We start from the raw sequence: 23,382 nt of genomic DNA on the forward strand, positions 1-23,382 counted from the left end.
CTTTCACAGAATCATCATTTAGGATTTGAAATAGCTCAACTGGAATTCCATCACATCCACCAGCTTTGTTCATAGTGGTGCTGCCTAAGGCCCACTTGACTTCTCACTCCAGAATGTCTGATTCTGGGTGAGTGATCACACACTGTGGTTATCTGGATCATTAAGATCTTTTTTGTGTAGTTCTGTGTATTCTTGTCACCTCTTCTTAGTTTCTTCTGCTTCTGTTAGGTCCATACATTTTCTATCCTTTATTGTGCCCATCTTTGCATAACATGTTCCCTTGGTATTTCTAATTTTCTTGAAGAGATCTCTAGTTTTTCCCATTCTATGGTTTTCTTCTATTTCCTGGCATTGATCATTTAGAAAGGCTTTCTTATCGCTCCTTGATATTCTTTGAAACTCTGTATTCAGATGGATATAGCTTTCCTTTTCTCCTTTCCCTTTTGCTTCTCTTCTTTTCTCAGCTATTTGTAAGGCCTCCTCAGATAACCATTTTTGCCTTTTTGCATTTCTTTTTCTCAGTCAAAAAGCAACAATTAGACCCGGACATGGAACAACAGACTGGTCCAAATTGGGAAAGAGTACGTCAAGGCTGTATATAGTCATCCTGCTTATTTAGCTTAGATGCAGAGTATATCATGTGAAAGGCCCAACTGAATGAAGCATAACCTGGAATCCAGATTGGTGGGAGAAATATCAATAACCTCAGCTATGCAGATGACACTATCTTTATGGCAGAAAGTGAAGAAGAACTAAAAAGCCTCTTGATGAAAGTGAAAGAGGAGAGTGAAAAAGCTGGCTTAAAACTAGACATTCAGAAAACTAAGATCATGGCATCTGGTCCCATCACCTCATGGCAAATAGATGAGGAAACCATGGAAATCTTATTTTCTTGGGCTCTAAAATCACTGCACATGTTGACTGTGCCATGAAATTAAAAGATGCTTGCTACTTGGGAAAAAAAGCTCTAACAAACCTAGACAGATATTAAAAAGCAGAGACTTTACTTTGCCAACAAAGTTCCACATAGTCACAGCTATAGCTTTTCCTGTAGTCATGTATGGATATGAGAGCTGAACCATAAAGATGGCTGGGCACTGAAGAATTGATACTTTTGAACTGTAGTGTTGGAGAAGACTCTTGAGAGTCCCTTGGACTGCAAGGAGATCAAACCAGTTAATCCTAAAGGAAATCTGTCCTGAGTATTCATTGGAAGGACTGATGCTGAAGCTGAATTTCCAATACTCTGGCCACCTAATGCAAAGAGCTGACTCTCTGAAAAAGGACCTTGATGCTGAAAAGGTTGGGGGCAGGAGAGAAGGGGGCAACAGAGAAGAAGATGGTTGGATGGCATTATCAACTCAATGGACATGAGTTTGAGCAAGCTCCAGGAGTTGCTGATGGACAGAGAAGCATGGCATGCTGCAGTCCATGGGGTTGCAAAGAGTCAGACATGACTAAGTGACTGAACTGAACTGAAGTCTGTCCCAATAAAGAGATGTAAATATTGTTCATACATTTAAATTGGATTAATCTAACATGTCAATCTAGAGAACAAATTTTGAAGGATTTTATTCAGAATTCAGAAGTTTCAGTCAGTGCACCATGGCTCAGATTTCAACTGAGCATTCTAAAAGTAATTTAAAAACTAAACATGTTCTGTGTGTGTCAGCCTTATCAATAACTCAGGAAGAGGAGGCACCACCCAGATATCTGCTCCCATGTTTTTCTTTTTTGTCTTGTTCTTTCTTGGTGGTGCTTTTATAGACAATTACATATTGGGTTTGGCATAGTCAATAAAGCAGAAGTAGATGTTTGTCTGGAACTCTCTCACTTTTTCGATGATCCAATGGATGCTGGCAATTTGATCTCTGGTTCCTCTGCCTTTTCTGAATCCAGCTTCTGGAAGTTCATCTGGAAGTTCATCTGGAAGTTCATGGTTCACTTACTATTGGATCCTGGCATGGAGAATTTTGAGCATTACTTTGCTTGTGTGTGAGATGAGTACAATGTGTGGTAGTTTGACCTGCCTCCTGAGAAATCTATATGCAAGTTAAGAAGCAACAGTTAGAACTGGACATGGAGCAACAGACTGGTTCCAAATCAGGAAAGGAGTATGTCAAGGCTGTATATTGTCACCCTGCTTATTTAACTTATATGCAGAGTACATCATGTGAAATGCTGGACTGGATGAAGCACAAGCTGGAATCAAGATTGCCGGGAGAAATATCAATAACCTCAGTTATGCAGATGACACCACACTTATTGCAGAAAGTGAAAAAGAACTAAAGAACCTCTTGATAAAAGTGAAAGAGGATGGTGAAAAAGTTGGCTTAAAATTCAACATTCAGAAAACTTAGATCATGGCATCCGGTCCCATCACTTCATGGTGAATAGATGGGGAAACAATGGAAACAGTGACAGACTTTATTTTTTGGGCTCCTAAATCACTGCAGATGGTGACTGCAGCCATGAAATTAAAAGACCCTTGCTACTTGGAAGAAAATTTGTGAGCAACCTAGATAGCATATTAAAAAGCAGAGACATCACTTTGCCAACAAAGGTCCATCTAGTCAAAGCTATGGTTTTTCCAGTAGTCATGTATGGATATGAGAGTTGGACTATAAAGAAGGCTGAGTGCCGAAGAATTGATACTTTTGAACTGTGGTGTTGGAGAAGACTCTTGAGAGTCCCTTGGACAGCAAGGAGATCCAACCAGTCCATCCTAAACGAAATCAGTCCTGAATATCCACTGGAAAGACTAATGCTGAAGCTGAAACTCCAATCTTTTGGCCACCTGATGTGGAGATCTGACTCATTAGAAAATACCCTGATGATGCGAAAGACTGAAGGCAGGAGGAGAAGGGGACGGCAGAGGATGAGATGGTTAGATGACATCACTGACTCAGTGCACATGAGTTTGAGTAAACTCTCAGAGTTCTTGATGGACAGGGAGGCCTAGCGTACTGCAGTCCACGGGGTTACAAAGAGACAGACATCAGTGAGTGACCGAGCTGAACTGAAGTATTGGGTTACTTTTATTTAGAAAATCATTTTTAAAATGTGTTCTTATAAAAGAAAAGCAGAATTGTAAAGTATTTCGTCACATGTCTTCTGAAAGTGGGTTCCCCATTTTCTTTATTTTCCTTTTACTTGGTTGCTTTTTTTTTTTTTTTAAGTCTTAAAGCACTTCTAATGACATCATAAGAGCATTCCATTGGCATCAGGTAAAGAAGTAGAATAGATATCAAGAAAATACCTTTTGTAATAAGAATGATGAGCTAACATGCCACTCTCCAGCCCAATCCCATCAGATCTTTACAACGTCAAAGACCCATAGGCCTTTAAGCTGTGGGGGCCTTTGCTTCTTTTGTGCCAGAAGAATGATAAGAATATTTGGTATTGAAATTTGGTGCTCTTGGCAGTCATGGGGTTCTGTATTAATTTCTAGAAACATACAACCTGCCAAAACCTAATTAAGAAGAAATAGACCACTTGAACAGACCAATCATTATTAGATAAAAATGAGTTTGTAATTAAAAAAAAAAATCAAATCAAAACCTCCCAGCAAACAGAAGTCCAGGACTGGACAGCTTCACAAGGGAATTCTGCCAAAAATATAAAGGATAACTAATACCTATCCTTCTCAAGCTATCCCCCAAAGTTGAAAAGAACACTCTCAAATTCCTTCTATGAGTCCGCAATTGTCCTGATATAAAAACTAAACAGACTACAAAAACTACAAAACAGAAACTGCAACTACAAAAAAAACAAAAATGCAAACCGGTATCTTTGATGACTATAGATGCAAATATCCTCAATGAAATATTAGCAAATGGAATCCAACATTATATAAAAATGATCATACACCATAATCGAGTTGGATTTATTCCACAGTACAAGGATGGCTCAGCATTCACAAATCAATGTGATGTACCACATTAACAGTAGGAAGGATAAAAATCTCATGATTATCTCAATAGATGCAGCAAAAGCTTTTCACAAAATTCAACATCTGTACATAATTTAAAAAAAAAAACCTCTCATCAAGGCAGATATAGAGGGACAATATCTCAACATAGTAAAGGCCATTTAGGCCAAACTCATACTCAATTACTCATCACATCAAAAAGAATAAAACACCCAGAAAACAAAAAAAATAAATAGCTAAAATAGGGAAAGACCTATACTCTGAAAACAATAATGAAGGAAATTGAAGATGATGCAAATAAATGGAAAGTTATCCCATGAAGTTGAGCTGAAAGAATTAATATTGTTAAAATGACCATATTACCCAAAGCAAGCTTCATATTCAATACAATGGTTATCAACATACCCATGAATTTTTTCACAGAAATAGAATAAATAACCCTAAATTTCATATGGAATTCTGAAAGGCCCCAAATTGCCAGCAATCTTGAGAAAATAAACAAAGCTGGATGTGTCACCCTGTCAGACTTCAGACTATTTTATAAAACTACAGTAATCAAAACAATGTGGTTTTGAACAAACACAGACACATATCAATGGAACAGAATAGAGATCCCAGAATAGAAAATTGCACAAAGAATATGCTCTCTTCAATTTCTAACTCTTTGTTACAGCCCAGTAACTTTTTCCATATACCATACTTGAAGGGAAAAGGACATATGTTGAGCATAGCATTTCCAAATTGTTATCAGCTTCTGAATTTTCCTCAGCTACAGGATCCATTGTGTGTTCCTGAATGTCTTCATTTGTGCCAAGAGAAGTCTCTTGGTTAGAATGTCCATTATTTTCTGGACCTCAGATTCAGTCATGACTCATTGCTTTCCATCTTTAAATTATCAATTGTCATGTCAATTTTTCTTGGTTGTCATGCTGATCATTGATGATAATTTTCTGCTGCTTCCTAATAGCTTAAGTCCAAGTCTAGAGTCTTCTGAAATAAAATCATGAGAATGGATAAGATCCAGGTGAGAATTTATTTTCTATTCTCTCAGTGCCAGCAGCCAAACTATTGCACAACTTTGACATCTTCTGGGGTTTATTGGGAAGTTTGTTTAGTATTTACATGTTCATGGTCTGGGAAGAATTCCTTTTCTGAAAATATTCATTGCATTTATACTTTCTTCCAAATTCAAGGTTGACGTAAACTGGTCATTTTTATTCTTCAGGATATTTTCTGTGTGTTTACAGCTTCTGAGCATGCTGAGGACTTGGTATTCTGCCAAAATATGTATTTTGGAAATGACGCATTCATATTACTTTTCTTTGAGTAGGAGATCTCAATTTGGGCATATGTTCTGTAATTTCTCAACAGTTCTCTTGCATATCTTGCCATTGGCCTCCAGATATTCCCTTTCGAATTGTATTAGGTCCATCTTATTGAGCTCTTATTGATTACATCTATACACTGTCTCCAAATAAGGTAACTTTCTGTGGTACAGAAATGGGTTCAGGATGCTTAAACTTTTGAGGGATACAATTCAACCCATAACATCCTCCTTGAAGGTTCACTTGACTTCAAATAGTCTAAGAACTCAAGAGTTTCAGCTTTCTACAAACAGGCCTCACCTGATTTGTCTGGAAGTCTCATCTGTTGACAAAGATAGTTATATGATTGATAGAGAGTTCATGATTCTGGATATTCATTCTTAGTAATTTCAGTGCATCAAAAATGTTCATCACTCTGGACCTTAATTGCATGTCCTTTAAGTTCATTCATATGTCTCAAACCTAATCCAAGAACCAATTTCACTTTTCCTTCTTAACTATAAATCAAAATTTCAACATCACTCCCAATTCAAAGCTTTCCCCATCACCAGCTCAGGGTTGATCTGATTCAGAGAAGTATAGTTTGAAACAGAGGAATATGTTGACTGTAGTTTGTTCTTGTTCCTCACTGCTGCTACTTTTAATTTCATAAATGGAAAGAGGAAATAAAGATAAGAAAAACTTAATCTAGCTTTAGTGCCTTTATGTTGGTAGATCTTTCCTTTATGGGTTCCTTTTTTGGTACTTTTTTTCTGTAGCAATGCCTCTTACTGGAGACTTCCTATATTTAGTTGCCTCAAGTAGTGAATGCACACTTCAGTTGATGTCTTTTGATCCTATTCACTATCACTGCCTCCCACCTTTTTCAGTATATTTCAAGACTGTTACTACTGTAGTTAAAATAAGCCAACAAGTAGCCCTCCCAGGTCAGGTGCTTTTGAAGTGATTTAAATTCTGCTACATTTCACCAGGTTCAGCTACCTGAAAGGAAATATGCCCCTTTAATATTTTAATTACTGTCATTCTAATGAAGCTATTTTAAATTTTTAGTTGTAACTATTTTAGAGTCTTTGAATAGAATTTTATGTCTCCTACATATATAAATTTTCTACTATAATGCTATCCACAAAAAGAGTACTCATTGTGTTTAAAACATCAAACTAATATTATTAGAGTTGGCCAAACAGCATCCTAATTATAAATATGTTGGTAGATAACCAGTATTGGATATTATGTCTTTGGAAGAGATAGTCATTTAAACATCATAAATATGTGGGTGTAATACTCTTTATACCAGTTATTATAATCTATTCATGAAAAGTTAATTTTTAAGAATTATGATCTTTATATAAAGAAAGCTGAGCACTGAAGAATCAATGCTTTTGAACTGTGGTATTGGAGAAGACTCTTGAGAATCCCTGGACTGCAAGGGGATCCAATCAGTCCATCCTAAAGGAAATCAGCCCTGAATATTCATTGGAAGGACTGATGCTGAAGCTGAAACTCCAATCCTTTGGCCACGTGATTCGAAGAACTGACTCATTGGAAAAGACCCTGATGCTGGGAAAGATTGAAGGTGGGAGGAAAAGTGGACAACAGAGGATGGTTGGATGGCATCACCAACTCAATGCACATGAGTTTGAGTAAACTCTGGGAGTTGGCGATGGACAGGGAGGCCTGGTGTGCTGCAGTCCATGGGGTCTCAAAGAGTCAGACATGACTGAGCGACTGAATTGAACTGATGATCTTTATGTATTTCCTTTTATTAATAATGTATGTGCCAGTCTGTCATATAGTCACATTCCAGAAGGCCTGGACATAATCCTCTTATCAGGAACAAAGCAAAACAGTAACTTGTGGCTTCCAAGTGAAACAGAGTTGTTGTCAGTTAGATCCATTAAATGATAACTTGTTTAATGAATAATAAGCTATAATCTGCCTTTACCAGTTAAGCTGGCTTTCATTGTTTTTTTACACACACTTGCATATCCTCTAAGTAGCATGTAGCTTGAACAATAACATGGTTTCCCAAGTTTTCATTCAGGAACTTGGAGTCAACTCAGGCCAGTTTGAGCTCAAATCATTTAAAACTGGTTGAGATCACTGGGCATGTGCCAGCATCTGATAGGTGAACTTTTGATGTCAGAGGGCCAAAAAGTACCCCCCTCAGGTCATGCTAAGCTCACCATTTTCTGAACATGTGTCCCATGAAAAAGAATGTAGCTCAGTTGTGCCTCTGCAGGATCATTACCTCACTTTTTCTTATCTCCAATTACCTTTCTTCACTCCTCCCCCATGCCCCAGACTACCCTGCTTCTTTATCTCATAGTATCTAAAACCCTTCACCTTCAGGTAAGAGAGTTGGCTTAGAGGTTAAAGCGTCTCCCTGCAATGCAGGAGACCTGGGTTTGACCCCTGGGTCGGGAATATCCCCTGGAGAAGGAAATGGCAACCCACTCCAGTATTTTTGTCTGGAGAATCCCATGGATGGAGGAGCCTAGTGGGCTACAGTCCACGGGGTTGCAAAGAGTTGGACATGACTGAGCTGCTTAACTTTCACTTTCAGCTTTGTCCTTGCTTCACTCTCTCATGAAGAACCCTTTTCTTGCTACAAATCTCGGTATGGCAGTGTTTGTCATGCTGCAGATGAACCTGGTTTGGTAACACAAGCATTAAAATCATACTTTACACTCAGTCTTCCCTGCAGATAGATGGGGTCATGGCAGGTAGGTAGGTACATAATAAGCCTACTTCTGGGAGCTTTCTTCAAGGGAGAGCACACACACACACTTTTCTTCTTTGACCCTGTCTGCTCCTATTATTTGAAATATACCTTGCAGAATGTTCTTCACTCTGAAGGATAAGACCTTATTGGCTGCCTTCCCACTGGAGTCTGCCTAGATGACACCCACTCATACCTAGAGAAATCAGTCTCTATTTCTAGGGAGCAGATAGCCTAATACAAAAGAAAAGAGAAGGATACAAATAAGTCTTATGTTCCTTCCTAAAATGCAGAATACAACTGCCTCTAGAAGTTCAACATGTCTACAAAATTTAGCTTTTAATTAAGAGATACTCCATTGCTTTTCTTATGGATATTAGATATTTAAGTCATTATTAATATCACATGTGTGTGTGTTAGTTGCTCAGTCATGTCCAACTCTTTGCTACCCCATGAACTGTAGCCCGCCAGGCTTCCTTGTCATGGAATTCTGCATCACAGGCAAATTCTTTACCGTTTGAGCTACAGGGAAGTCCTTATTAAAATCACATAGTCCTAGACAGCATATACAGGGGTTCTTGCTTTTGTATCCATTCAGTCAGTCTTTGTCTTTTGGTTGGGGCATTCAACCCATTTACATTTAAGGTAATCATTGATAAGAATGGTCCCATTGCCATTTCCTTTGTTGTTTTGGGTTCATGTTCATACAACCTTTCTGTGTTTCCTGTCTAGAGAAGATCCTTTAGCATTTGTTGAAGAGCTGATTTGGTGGTGCTGAATTCTCTCAACTTTTGCTTGTCTGGAAAGCTTTTGAATTCTCCTTCATATCTGAATGAGATCCCACCTGGGTACAGTAATCCGGATTGTAGGTTATTCTCTTTCATTACTTTAAGTATGTCCTGCCATTCCCTTCTGGCCTGAAGAGTTTTATTGATAGATCAGCTCTTATCCTTGTGGGAATCCCTTTGTGTGTTATTTGTTGTTTCTCCCTTGCTGCTTTTAATATTTGTTCTTTGCATTTGATCTTTGTTAATTTGATTAATATGTGTCTTGGGGTGTTTTGCCTTGGGTTTATCCTGTTTGGGACTCTGGGTTTCTTGGACCTGTGTGACTATTTCCTAGCCAAAGCAATCTTGAGAAAGAAGAATGGAACTGGAGGAATCAACCTGCCTGACTTCAGGCTCTACTACAAAGCCACAGTCATCAAGACAGTATGGTACTGGCACAAAGACAGAAATTTAGATCAATGCAACAGAATAGAAAGCCGAGAGTTAAATCCACGTACTTATGGACACCTTATCTTCAACAAAGGAGGCAAGGATATACAATGGAAAAAAGACAATCTCTTTAACAAGTGGTGCTGGGAAAACTGGTCAACCACTTGTAAAAGAATGAAACTAGAACACTTTCTAACACCATACACAAAAATAAACTCAAAATAAATTAAAGATCTAAATGTAAGACCAGAAACTATAAAACTCCTAGAGGAGAACATAGGCAAAACGCTCTCCGACATGAATCACAGCAGGCTCCTCTATGACCCACCTCCCAGAATATTGGAAATAAAAGCAAAAATAAACAAATGGGACCTAATGAAACTTAAAAGCTTTTGCACTACAAAGGAAACTATAAGCAAGGTGAAAAGACAGCCTTCAGAACGGGAGAAAATAATAGCAAACGAAGCAACAGACAAAGGATTAATCTCAAAAATATACAAGCAACTACTGCAGCTCAATTCCAGAAAAATAAATGACCCAATCAAAAAATGGGCCAAAAACTAAACAGACGTTTCTCTAAAGAAGACATACAGATGGCTAAGAAACACATGAAAAGATGCTCAACATCACTCATTATCAGAGAAATGCAAATCCAAACCTCAATGAGGTACCATTACATGCCAATCAGAATGGCTGCTATCCAAAAGTCTACAAGCAATAAATGCTGGAGAGGGTGTGGAGAAAAGGGAATCCTCTTACACTGTTGGTGGGAATGCAAACTAGTACAGCCCCTATGGAGAACAGTGTGGAGATTCCTTAAAAAACTGGAAATAGAACTGCCATATGACCCAGCAATCCCACTCCTGGGCATACACACCAAGGAAACCAGATCTGAAAGAGACCTGTGTACCCCAATGTTGATCGAAGCACTGTTTATAATAGCCAGGACATGGAAGCAACCTAGATGCCCAGCGGCAGGCGAATGGATAAGGTAGCTGTGGTACATATACACCATGGAATATTACTCAGCCATTAAAAAGAATTCATTTGAATCAGTCCTAATGAGATGGATGAAACTGGAGCCCATTATACAGAGTGAAGTAAGCCAGAAAGAAAAACACTAATACAGTGTACTAATGCATGTATATGGAATTTAGAAAGATGGTAACGATAACCCTATATGCAAGACAGAAAAAGAGACACAGATGTATAGAGGAGACTTTTGGACTCTGTGGGAGAAGGCGAGGGTGGGATGTTCTGAGAGAATAGCATTGAAACAAGTATACTCTCAAGGGTGAAACAGATCACCAGCTGAGGCTGGATGCATGAGACAAGTGCTCACGACTGGTGCACTGAGATGACCCAGAGGGATGGGATGGGGAGGGAGGCGGGAGGGGGAATTGGGATGGGGAACACATGTTAATCCATGGCTGATTCATGTCAATGTATGGCAAAAACCACTACAATATTGTAAAGTAATTAGCCTCCAACTAATATAAATAAATGAAAAAAAAAATCACATAGTCCTAACTATATGTCTTTTATAACTGGATAAAGCCTTTGTTTAACACAGTGTTAACTGTCCTTAAATAAAACATTCCAGTTTATGTTGAAAAGCATACTTTCCCTCATTTTGTTTACTGTTACCTCCTACTCATCACTGTTCTGAGGCTACCAATAGCTGAACTGAAGAGCCTGCAGTATGTTATGTGAAAGCCCTGGATACAAACTCAAGCATGACCGTTTTCTATGTCAGTTTTATGTAACCAGTGCTAAATATGACAAAGTCAGAATAAGAGTAGATCTTATTTAGATAGCTTAAATTTAACTTACTAAAGATGGTTGGCAGTGCCAAATTGAAGGAGACATCAGGCTTATCTTCATCTCCATATTCTTGAGTTTCACTTCCTCACTTAATTCTTAACCTCTGTTCAAATACCATCTCATCAGTGTTTCCTTCCCTGAGCTCCCTGAGTAAAATGAAATTCCTCCCACCCTCCCAGCCCTTATAACTCTTAGAGCACTGCCTGACAGAGTACACCTTACATTGTTTGTAATTTTGTTTATTAGGTCTCCTCACACTAGAATAAAACATTCAGGAATGTGATGATGTTGCTCATTAGTCCCCTGATAAACTGTTTTGAGAATAGTGTCTCAAACAGAGTAAGTACTTAATAAATATTTGTTGAAAGGATGGAACTTCAGAGTAAGGAACTCCTAGAGTGAGAAAAATGAGAGCAGAAGTTAATTAATCTAACTCTCTGTGACACAGCCCAAAGTGAGCTAGTACAGATCACTGAATTCCTTGAGTCTCTGATTTACTAATTGTGGGGTGGTAACCAAGAACTGGCAAGTGCTGGTTAGTTCCCTGGTGATCTTCACATGATGGTCAGAAGATCACACTTTGACAGTAACTAATTTAGGAAAAACTCTTGGGGTTACTTAAGTAAAAGTTTGTATCATTCAAAACTATACTTTTTAACAAATTAATTTTTTAAATTGATTTAATTTTTACCGAATCAATTCATCTTCTTTCATTTATATATATATATATATATATATATATAAATATAAAGAATCAACAATAATTTAACCGTTTGTAGTTTTTAAGCTATTTTTCTTTTTATAAAAATGTGATACCCATAATCAGGATACTTGAGTCAGCTTTTAAGTATAATGAAGTGGTTACATATGCATTGCTATATTTATCTGGGTTCTGATTAAATTATCTCAAAGCTTATTAAAAGAGCCCTATGTTGATCTATATTAAAATCAGATCACAGTGCCTCCCAGGATAAACACTGTGAATATGTTTCAAGGCATGAGGGGTGCCTTGGTACCCCTGTGTACTACCTGTGCCAAGGTAACTAATAAATATTTGTTGAAAGTAAGTGACTCAGCATGAGGATGAGAGTTATGTTTGTTAATGAGGCTTAAGTTCAGTAACAGAAAAAAATGATGAATTCAAAATAGCATTTTAGCTTTCTGTCTATGCATTCATTTCAAAAGACTTTTGTCCCTGAAAACCCAAATCCCTAATTGTATTACATTGAAGAAAGACATCTTAAGAAAAAGACAGACAAAGAAATCAAAACTCCTATTGTATCACCTCCAATGTTGAGGAAATAGCCATTGTGTCTAGATGTAGCCATTATTTAGCATTATTTCCCAAGAAATCTAGGCCCAGGCTACAGCTACCATGTACCACTTGCCATTTTCTTTTCTCATTCTTCCTTGTCTCTGATACCATTGTCTACCCTCACTGGAAGGGCTTTGTTGCTTGCCTACTTTGTGGTGTCTGTTTTTCTTATCATTCATGAAAAGGAACAAAATATATTTTAATCACAAGAAAATTAGAACTTGCAATAAATAGCATAAAGTTCTAGAGCCTTGATTCCCAATTTGTAGTTTTGTTGTGTGTGGAGGGCAATCATAAACTCTGTGGTACTCCGGGGTTCTGCTGTCATCCCTCATCTAAGTGAGATAAAGTGAAAGTGAAGTCGTTCAGTTATGTCCGACTCTTTGGGACCCCGTGGACTGTAGCCTACCAGGCTCCTCCGTCCATGGGATTCTCTAGGCAAGAATACTGGAGTGGGTTGCCATTTCCTTCTCCAGGGGATCTTCCTGACCCAGGGGTGGAACCTGGGTCTCCTGCATTGCAGGCAGACGCTTTCCCTCTGAGCCAACAGGGAAGCATCCCTCATCTAGGGGCTCATTAAAGCCCCAGGTAGTCCAGCGGCTAGAGAGTGCATTGGGACAACAGGGTCACCCCATCTAACGTGTCTTAAGTGGGTCCTCAGAATATTCAAAGACTTCCACACTATGTTCTGTATGCCTACCATGCCCTTGCCTTTCCATCATGATAGAATATTTCTAGACTTAATCATTTTTACACATTAATATTCCTTTTTATCCCTTAAGTTTCAAAGCTAAATGTGCTTGCATTCTAGATTCCAGAAAGACATAGAAGATTTTTTTTTTTTTCCTGTGATCTCAGATCACTTCACTTACAACCCCTTTTTATCTGGTCTCATCAATGTCTTCCTTAGTTGATTGTAAGCAACTTTAAACTGGATATAAGCCTTCCTCTTATTGTGTGTGTGTGTGTGTGTGTGTGTGTGTGTGTGTGTATGTGTGTGTGTGCTCAGTCTTGTCCAACTCTTGTAACCCATGGACTGTAGCCCACCAGGACTCTTCTGTCCATGGGATTTCTCAGGCAAGAGTACTGGAGTGGGTTGCCATTTCTTTCTCCAGGGGATCTTCCCGACCCAGCGATTGAGCCACATCACTGGTGTCTCCTGCAGGTCAGGCAGATTCTTTACCACTGAGCCAGCTGGAAAGCCCTCCTCTTATTGTATCCTTCCATAATTCTACAAGGTGCCATCCCATGTTGCATAATGAAATATAAGCCAAATAGGAAAGTTATGTGACCTAATCTCATTTTAAAATCATATTAGGTAATGCTCTTGGGTTGCGAGTATCCAGAATTTTACCTGCCACACTTAATTTGAAGAAAAAAGGAAATGAGACTGAATTACAAAGTATGTGAAATCCATTTTGGTAGATCAGTTCCACTCAAACTGGTAGCCTTTTTCATTGACATAAAATGAAGCGAAGCCAAATACAAAATATTGCTTCATCTTTTTAACCTGTTACCTATTTTTTTTTAAAACAGAACATCCTCCAAAATAAGAGTCAGTTTCTTTTTTAAACAAAACATCTTCCAAAACAAGAACAGATTCAGTATTAAGTTTTTTTTTAAAAGCAATATGCATTTCTTAGGCATTGATTTTATTTATTTATTAAGTCTTATACATGCCACAGCACACAGAGTTTGATATCTATGTAATATCCATCCTAATATATCCAAGTTCCAGAATAATATCCCCTCTTAGACTAATGTGCTGTCATGAACTAGGTACCAGAAAATAAGAGATATTCTAATACTGTATTGAAAAGGAATTGTTTTGAGCTCTAAGTGAGTAAGAGAACAAGTAAATGCATCTGCTATAATTTTCAATCAGGCATTCTGTTGTTCTGAGAACTAGATGACAATAAAAGAACACTGTAAGTATTTTTCTTTTCAGCAGCAGAGAGGAAACATACAGGATCTGTGACTAAGTTAGGCTGACAGGTTGATTTAATGCCATCAGGAACCTGCTGTTTGCAGACATGATTGCAATGACTCTATTATGTAATAGAACAATGATTTTCAAAGATTTGTGATAAACACATTCAGTAGAAAATATAATAATAAATTGATTAAGGAAAGTAAAACCCTTTCCAGTGTTCTTACTTGGAGGCAGATCCTGCATTTTGGGAATATAAAAACACTCCCTGAAGTGCCTCAGCTTGTCTTCCTCATCGAGGCGGAGAGCAACTCTCTCATCTGTTGGGTGACATCTAAGTTCAGATGCGATGCGTCGCAATGTATCAGTTGGTAACTCAAGAGGTGAAGGCTCCATTACAAATTCTCCTCTAAAAATACATTTGAAAAAATTTAAAAATAATCAAGCAACCATCATTTTTCTTCAGTAGAAAATTAGCCTTTTAAGTAAAACACCTTTTGTTTTAACTAAGTTTCTAGTCTTCCCAACCTCACAAATGATATAATTAACAACTGGAATTCAAACCCATGCCTGAGTTTTTCTTATTTACGTAATGAAAATAATAGTAACTTAGGGATTTGGAACAGCTGAATTAGGTAATGATGCTCAAGACAAGGTCAGCTTTCAATAAATGTTAGCTCTTTCCATTTTTATTTTCCGAGAAATGGTCCCAATTAATGACTTTCAAACATATATAATGTTGGTATCTTTTCTTTAGATGTCTTACTTACGAGGAGGTGAGCGTAAAGGGGCTTTTGTGAAAAGTGTAGAAGAGCAGTGCTCCGCTAAACTCATCTTCCTTTTCTCTAGCTCTCCTCAACTCTCCCATCCTCAATAATTCTTGGATCATAGTTTTAAAAATAGAGACATATATACAATAGAACCCTAGCAAATTATTTACTGTGAATAAAAAAAACAATATAAGTGAAGAATATTTAAATACTTTAAATAATGTTAGTGATTTTTTTCCCCCATATGAAGACCAAAGAAATCTACTGACTGCTGATAATAAAACACTTCTCCTCTTTCTCAGTCATATAGACCATCCTTGAACAAAGCAGGGACCTCTGGTGTTACTTGAAACCACATCCTGCTTCATTTAATCATCATCTAACACTTCCTACATTTTTGGAAAGAAAACTTACATTTCTGAAAGGGATAAATGGCAATGGAGATTTCTATTTCTTTTTTAAAAAAATATTTATATTTCCCAAATTTTCAGTTTTTTTTTTTTTTTTTTTTAACTGAGCATGAATTGTACAGCCTTCCAATTCAAGATGGCAGTGAAGGTATATGCTGAACTCACCCACCCCCATAGACACAGAGTCTAGAGCCACATATGCAGCAATGTCCTCTGAACAAAAAATGTAAAGGCTGGCTGAACATCAACTACACGTTGGAAAAACAAAGAGAAAACCACACTGAAGTGAGTAGGAGAGGCTAGGATACAGTCTGACCTTAACACCCCCTCTTGCCTGTGTGCTGACCCCCCTTCTGAAGGGAAGCAAAGCCTGGAGCTTCTCCCTGAGGCACAAAGGGTTTTGCTCCCACATCAGACACTTCAAATTTTAAGACATGTATTTAGGAGATAAGCCCCCAAAACATAAAAGTGTGAAAACCAATAGGGCTGAAGTCCCAAGACACAAAAGAGTAGGAGCCTGAGTAATGGATTTTAATGAGCTTGGGTGCTCAATCTTACCTGTCCCAGGGTCTGGCTCAAAGGCAGGCAATTGTGCTTTGACTTAGCCAAGGAGGCTTATCTGCTTATATTTAAACTCCAGCCTGAGGGGTTGGCATCTAATTTAACACACACATCTAGGAACCTGCTAGAACACTCTCTGCAGTTAGAGACTGGTGGGTGTCAAGAAATTTTCTCAAGCTAGTTTTATTTAATACTTATACTATTGTTGACCCCATGTATATACAGTGTTCCATTTTTTTTACTCTTTCAACAGATATTTATTGAGCACCTGTACTATAGCGCCAAGTACTATAGAACAGCAGCATCTAACAAAGTATATAAATAGTGACTTTTGTTGAGTTCAATTTTTAGTGCAAGAAGGGAAAAATAAATAAATTAATATAACTTTAGATAGTTTCAAAGGCTATGAGTAGAGATAGCAGAGAATGGGATAGAGTCACTGGGGCATGGAATTGCTACCTAGGGGGTGGGTCAAGTGCATCTCTCCTAGATAAGGACACAGAAGAATTTCTGAATCCTGTTAGACATGTGAAGAAGACCTAGACCTGGAGGAAGGTGATGAAATGTGCAAAGGTCCTGAAGTGTAGACAGGTTTGGGTTGTTCAACTCATGGAAGTAGAGAGAAGGGAAGACTATAAGAGAGGAGGAGGTGATAGTTTATCATGATGACTCTGAAGACCAGGAAGGAGTTTGGCTGTTTTTCTATGTTTAGTGGGAAACCATTGGAGCATCTTGAATAGCAGAGTGATATAACTTTAAATAAAAATCATTTTTCTGCTTTTGATAAGAGTGAAAAAGAGATTATTTTAGTAGTTCAGGGGGAAAATGATAGCAAACTAAATGTGGTGAGGGGAAAAGAAGTGTGTGGATTTATGGTATATTTTGGAGAGAAAAGTAAGCAAATTATCTCTGGTGAGGACAGGAAAGGGAGCGACCTTTAGCTTTGGGATCTGAGTGAATATATTCAAAGTGATGAAATAAGAAATACCTAGGAAAGAAACAAATTCAGGAGGAAAATCAGAGTTATGTTTAGGACATGTTAAGATGTCCTAATCATGTTGAGATGATTATTAAGAATCCCAGGTAGTAATGTCAAGTATTGGATGTTTGAGTCTGTAGCTCATGAGAAAATTGAATCATGAAATATAAGTTTGGTACTTTTTAACTCATAGACAGTACATAAAGTTTAGAACTCTTATGGTCCAATGGAAACTAACAAGAGATTGCAGTTCAATCATCTTTCTCCTACTCCTCACTCTCTCTCCTGCCACCCCAACAAACACACTGTGTTAGGCAATTAAGAGTTGCATATCTGAATGTTTTACAATGCCAGCCAAGTAGACATACCTCTTGTGCTCTGTACTTAAATTCTCCTGCTTAGTTATTTGAACTCTTCCTTTCTCAGTTGCCAGTGGTCTCCCCTGATGAGCCATCCTTTATATTCAAAGGTAAGAATACTGAGCTTTAAATGTGTGTGTTTTTTAGCTTTGGTGCTCGTAGTAGTTTTCAACTGCTCTGATGCATGCTTTTATAAGAATGTTAATTGATTTTTTTATTAAAGGTTTTTGTTCTTTTAATACCTGACCACACTAAATTGGGGCTTCCCAGGTGGCACAGTGGTAAAAAATCTGCCTGCTAATGCAGGAGATGCAAGCAAGAAACACAGGTTTGATCCCTGGGTCAGGAAGATCACCTGCAGGAGTGCATAGCAACCCATTCCAGTATTCTAGCCTGGAAAATTCCAAGAACAGAGGAGCCTGGTGGGTTAAAGTCCATGGGGTTGCAAGGAGTTAGACACAACTGAGCACACGCATACACACACTTTAGGGCTTCCTCGATGGTTCAAAGTGTAAAGAATCCACCTGCAATGCAGAAGATGCAGAAGTTGTGTATTCAATCCATGGATCAGGAAGATCCCAATCCACTCAGTATTCTTGCCTGGAAAAATCCCGGGGACAGAGGAGCCTAGAGGGTTATAGTCCATAACACTGCAAAGAGTAAGACATGACTGAGCACATGATGGTAGGATGGATGGATGGATACCATATTAAATTATTTGTATCTTCATGAAAGTTTCTATCTCTATAATTTTTATCATTCCCTTTGCCTAAAATATTCTACTTTTCCTTTTACATATTCAAATCCTGGTCACTCTTCTAGCCCTAGCTTAGATGTCATTGTTTTTATGAGTTCCGTCATGTTATCTGAGCTAAAAGTAGTTTTTTTCACCTCTGAATACCTGTAACACTTGTGAGCACACCTTTTGTAATAATATATTCTGCTAGTTACTGTAGTTATTTGGATACATATGTATATATGGGAAAAACATGCATGCCATGCCTACAACTTGATTTTATCTGCATTTCTAGCTATACTTTTCTGATGAAGGAACCTGCCTTTTAAATAGCACTACTGCTTGACGTTATCAATTGCCTAGTCACAGTAGATCAGACTTTTGCTGGACACTTGGTGCAGTAAAGACGATGCACTATTTTATCAATGGTCTGTGAGTGACTTGCTCATAAAAGCTCTAGCCCAACAGTCCTGATGGTGTTTAGCTGAGCATATAATCCAATTCTTTCAGGAATCTGAGCTGTGAGATATAGCTATTCATTCAGTTAGAAACAAGCACAAATTTAAGAGAGAGAAGCAATAAAATGGTAGGGTTTGGAAGAAGTATTGTAATGAGTGACTCATTTTTTCAGAGTCAAACTGAACCACTGATTGTTAAAACATGAAGTGACTTCAAAGGCAAGTAAGAATCACTTAGTTACATGGATGGCAAGAGATAAAATAGCTATGGCTCCTGAGAAGGTGACAGGACAAGCCAATCAGGAAGTCATTGAATCTTCCTGCGCAACATACTATTTGCAAGGCCTGGGGAGCTGCCTTCTTGGCTGTTCCAAGAATCCCATGAGCTGTTTTTCTGTCTACCGAGTGTGTCTTTACTATAAGCTCGCTACTTACGATAGCTTGATTGAATTGCTGGTCCATCGTACTGAACTATATTTTAGTCGGGGGACTGAATCTCGTGTAATTTATCTTTGCAGCCATCCCATTCCTGAGTAGTGCCTTTAAGATAGAGTATTCCCTTAAACTGGCAAGTGAATAAGATGCACAAAATAGTTTGGTGAATTATTTGACAGGATTAATGACTGTTACTTTAGGAATACCCTTCTCATTTCAACCACAGGGGAAGTGATTTTAAAAAGATTTTTTTTCAGTGGAACTCCGAATCAAGAGAGCTTGCCTTATATTCGTGATTTCCTTTGGAGAGTCAGCACTTTGTGAGTTCATCAGGGCTGACTCTAATAATAGGTTACCTAAACAAACATATATTCATTTTCTCTTATCATATCCCCTGTAAAATTTGACATTTTTTGTTTAACAAAAAGATATTCATATTAACTCATGGGCCTCTTTATATTTGTTTCTTGTTTAATCCCTGTACCAGTTCTGAGGGACTAGAGTTGTTTTCCCCTCTTTTGAGACCAATCTCTGGAATCAATAGAGTAGAAACAAAAATGAAAGAGAAGGATAACAGAGCTCACAATTTGGGACTGCACTTTGCCTGAGGAGCTGAGTCAAGCTGTACTTGTCATTGACAGGGCATGTGGGTGGAATATGCAGAGAAGAATTCCTGACACAAGACTTGAACCTTTCATTTCTTCCATCTAATTGTTTTATTCTTTTTGCAGTGTTTCTTTGGCTCATTCCCTTTCTTTCTTTCTTTCTTTTTTTTTTAACCCCTGTACTCACTCTGCAAAGCCCCACAGGCTATAAATCCATCTCCTCTTTTTAATCAATCCTTTCAGTCCTAGTGAGGGCAAGGTTGAAGTCCAGGCCTGCTTCTGTACCTGTCACAGCCTGAGTGTCAAAACCTCACCTGCCCTGGTAGTAAGATACTTGATGGTGAAATACTCTTTCCAGAAGAGCACCATGGGTGTCACCCTGCCAACAGCCCCAAACAGGAGTAAATACAATACACAGTACCCTCACTCTAAGAAAGCAATTTATTAACTTGTCATGAATGATTCCTGCTAAATTCTGCACTCACCTTGCCACTAAGTCAGCTAGTACTTCACAAACCATATTGTTATGCCTTGTTTAGGTTTACCATTTGCAGGTAAACTGACATGCTCTGATACTGAAATAAAGCATTTCAAGCCAAATTTAAAACTTCCAAATTTTATATTTTATATATTTAGTGCTAATTTTATTTAAAAAGTGGTTATATACACAGATAGTCTTAGGCAAGTCACCTAAAATTTCCATGCTGCAATTTATATAAAACTGTCTTTAATTCTACTTCAAGAAGATCATAGTTAGGATCAAATAAGTAAATTTCTTAATAAGAAGATAAAAGTCTCATAATTTTTTTTTTATATTAACACCTTGTGGTGAAGATTGCCATTTACCCTCAATGGAAATTTTGTAAATTGTGTTTTCAATTTTATTTAGACAGCTAAAATTTTAAAGAAGAAACTTCTATAGTTATAAAAACATTTTTGTGGAAACACGGAATTGAAAGATCTCCTAGTTACCCACAGGTTCTCAGATTAAATAGTTAAATAAATTAACTAGTAAGTAAATTAACTAGTTAAATAAGTGACAGTTGATCCCTGGGTTGGGAAGATCCCCTGGAGAGGGAAAGGCTACCCACTCCAGTATACTGGCTTGGAGAATCCCATGAACTGTATAGTCTATGGGTCACAAAGAGTCAGACATGACTGAGGGACTTTCACCTCACCCAGTGGTTAATCTTTACACAGTTTCAGATTTCATGCCTGAAATGAGCAAATTATTCACATGAGTTAAAAGTTTAGAACCTGGCAAAGCAAATTATAAAGAAAGTATGTAGCTTAAGAAAGAGAGTATTGTTTATGTGCAGAGAACAATGTTCTTTAAATGTATCATTGTTTGAGGAATGAACAGACATCACTGACACAGCTGCACACTTTATATCTAAGCTTATATGAATTACATGCTGAGTTTCACATTAATAAATTCAAGGCGTTTGGTCCAATTTACTACCTAAAAAATACCTCTCCCTTCTCAAAATAAAAACAGGAAAGAAATAAGTAAACTCTTTTAACTATATAGAAAAAAATATTTCAACTTTCCATTCTTAGGCAAACATTTCACAAAGTGAAAGGGGAAGAAACCTTATTCAAGAAATAGACATTTTCACTTCTCTAAATAAAATTGAGTATAACTAATAGCAACATGAGACAACTAGAATCCCCAGAAAACACAGGATCTAAAAAGCTTACTGCAGGATTTGAATTTTCATCTAATCTTACCATTTAAACTCAAGAAATGGCAATCCACTCCAATATTGTTGCCTAGAGAATTCCCTGGACAGAGGAGCCTGGCAGGCTACAGTCCAGAGAGTTGCAAAACAGTCGGACACGACTGAGCGAGTATCCATACCACATCAAGATTAACTTATTCAACTATAACTATCTTATAGTAGATGAATCACAGGGTACTATTGACTTTGATACTTTTATACTATATATATTTTTTAATCTCTTCATTTAACCCACAGGTTAGAGTGTTGCTCCATTTTTATGAAAATAATTTGGAGGGAAAAAAAGAAGAATCTAGCAGAAGAAACTGCTAAAGCATTATGACAAGAATTCTAGCAAAGAGATATCCCTCTGGGTCTTCCCAGTGCACCAGGCCGGAGCACTTGTCTCATGAATCCCACCTGGGCAGGAATCGGGTGGAGAGGGAGGTGGGAGGGGGGATCGGGATTGGGAATACATGTAAATCCATGGCTGATTCATATCAATGTATGACAAAACCCACTGGAAAAAAAAATAATAATAATAAAAATAAATTAAAAAAAAAAAAAAAGAGATATCCCTTTAGAAAAATCACTGAATGTAAATTTGTGTAGAGTATATCAATGTCACAGAACTTACCAGTTAGGATTCCAGTGGGGTCCACAGCTCCAAGTGTGTCTCTTCAGCAAAACGAAACCTCTCAAGAATAGCTTACAAACATAGGCTAGACTTCCGAGTAAGAAAGTCAAAGCACTTCCGCTCAGACTCCACCCTATGGGGAATTTGTGAGCTAATTTTAGTTCTGCCCACTCTCCTGTATTCTGACCGTAAATCACCAGTCACTGACAGACATCTGAACAAAATGCTGCTCCTGCTCTCTATTTCAAACACTAGAGGCTCTGCTTAGGGCACTGTCCCCTATGAAACTCTGCCCTTTAGACTTAGGTAAACACTTTCTTGTTCACTAAGATCTTTGGGAATGTGAACAATATCCTATAATAATCTTGTAGAGTAAGTGGACTATCCTCTTTTGTGTGTGAGCTGAATGAATTAGTTTGTCCAGGAACTAAATCCCCAAATTCACATTTCTCCTTGCTTTGGGCTGTGAAATACACTAAGGACTGGAGAAGGCAATGGCACCCCACTCAAGTACTCTTGCCTGAAAAATCCCATGGATGGAGGAGCCTGGTGGGCTGCAGTCCATGTGGTCGCAAAGAGTCAGACACGACTGAGTAACTTCACTTTCACGTTTCACTTTCATGCATCGGAGAAGGAAATGGCAACCCACTCCAGTGTTCTTGCCTGGAGAATCCCAGGGATGGAGAAGCCTGGTGGGCTGCCGTCTATGGGGTCACACAGAGTTGGACACGACTGAAGTGACTTAGCAAGGACTGGAGAAAAGTTATTTCCAAACTCTGGAGGTAATCCAGAAAACTTGAATTTTGAGGTAGTACCTCACTGTCAAAAGCATTTTCTATTAGTTTCTAGTCTGAAAACAGAGTTTGACACTTAATGAATTAACATTTTAGTCGAAAGTTTACTATTGGCCCTCATTTCTAGGATATACTTTATTGCCTAACAGGTGGATTTTAAAAAGTCCTAAATCGTCAATCTAGATGGTTAACAAAACAATCAAGGAAGAAAGAGTCAGTGTTAGAAGGTCATGTGGAAACTAGTGTAGGAAACTGTAAAAGGAAATTATTCCTCTAAGGTTGTGGGCTATCTATTATTCTACCGTCATTATCTCTTTATGTTTATTCCCAAGCTTGGGTCTTTTATTGTATATCCTTTTAGGTATTAAAAACCATGAGCAAAATATTTCAGAATTAAGATCAAAGATAGAGACTGGGACTAAATAATTAAATCACTTGTATTTACTGAGATTACTGAGATATATATATAGAGAGCAATGCATGTAGAGAGCCAATGTACCAAGACACACAAGTTAATAAGTAACACATCCTTAAAAAAAAAAATCCAGAACAAAAACATTACCCTCCAGTGTCCAAGAAATAGGGATAAAAGACACACAAAATTACTTTTGTACAAGTAATTGTACAGTGAAAAGAAAATACATTTTACCCCA

At 37.8% G+C, this 23,382-nt stretch overlaps 1 protein-coding gene across 3 annotated transcripts in view; it reads right to left on the bottom strand.

Annotated features, from left to right (window-relative positions):
* The window catches only part of KYNU (kynureninase), a 119,448-nt gene extending 97,346 nt beyond the window's left edge, over positions 1 to 22,102 (bottom strand). Inside the window, exons 1-2 of one of the 3 annotated variants that reach the window (XM_061135694.1) lie at positions 21,936 to 22,094; positions 14,492 to 14,673 (exon numbers count right to left, since the gene is read on the bottom strand). In XM_061135694.1, coding sequence (XP_060991677.1) covers positions 14,492 to 14,660 — 169 coding nt within the window. In that variant the 5' untranslated portion in view covers positions 14,661 to 14,673; positions 21,936 to 22,094. Of the gene's footprint in view, positions 1 to 14,491; positions 14,674 to 21,935 lie in introns of all 3 variants that reach the window. The other 2 variants (XM_061135696.1, XM_061135695.1) reach the window with 2 other exon arrangements.
* Between the last annotated feature and the right edge of the window lie 1,280 nt (positions 22,103 to 23,382).

The sequence above is a fragment of the Dama dama genome, chromosome 33 (genome assembly GCF_033118175.1).
Source record: "Dama dama isolate Ldn47 chromosome 33, ASM3311817v1, whole genome shotgun sequence".
Lineage (NCBI taxonomy): Eukaryota > Metazoa > Chordata > Mammalia > Artiodactyla > Cervidae > Dama > Dama dama.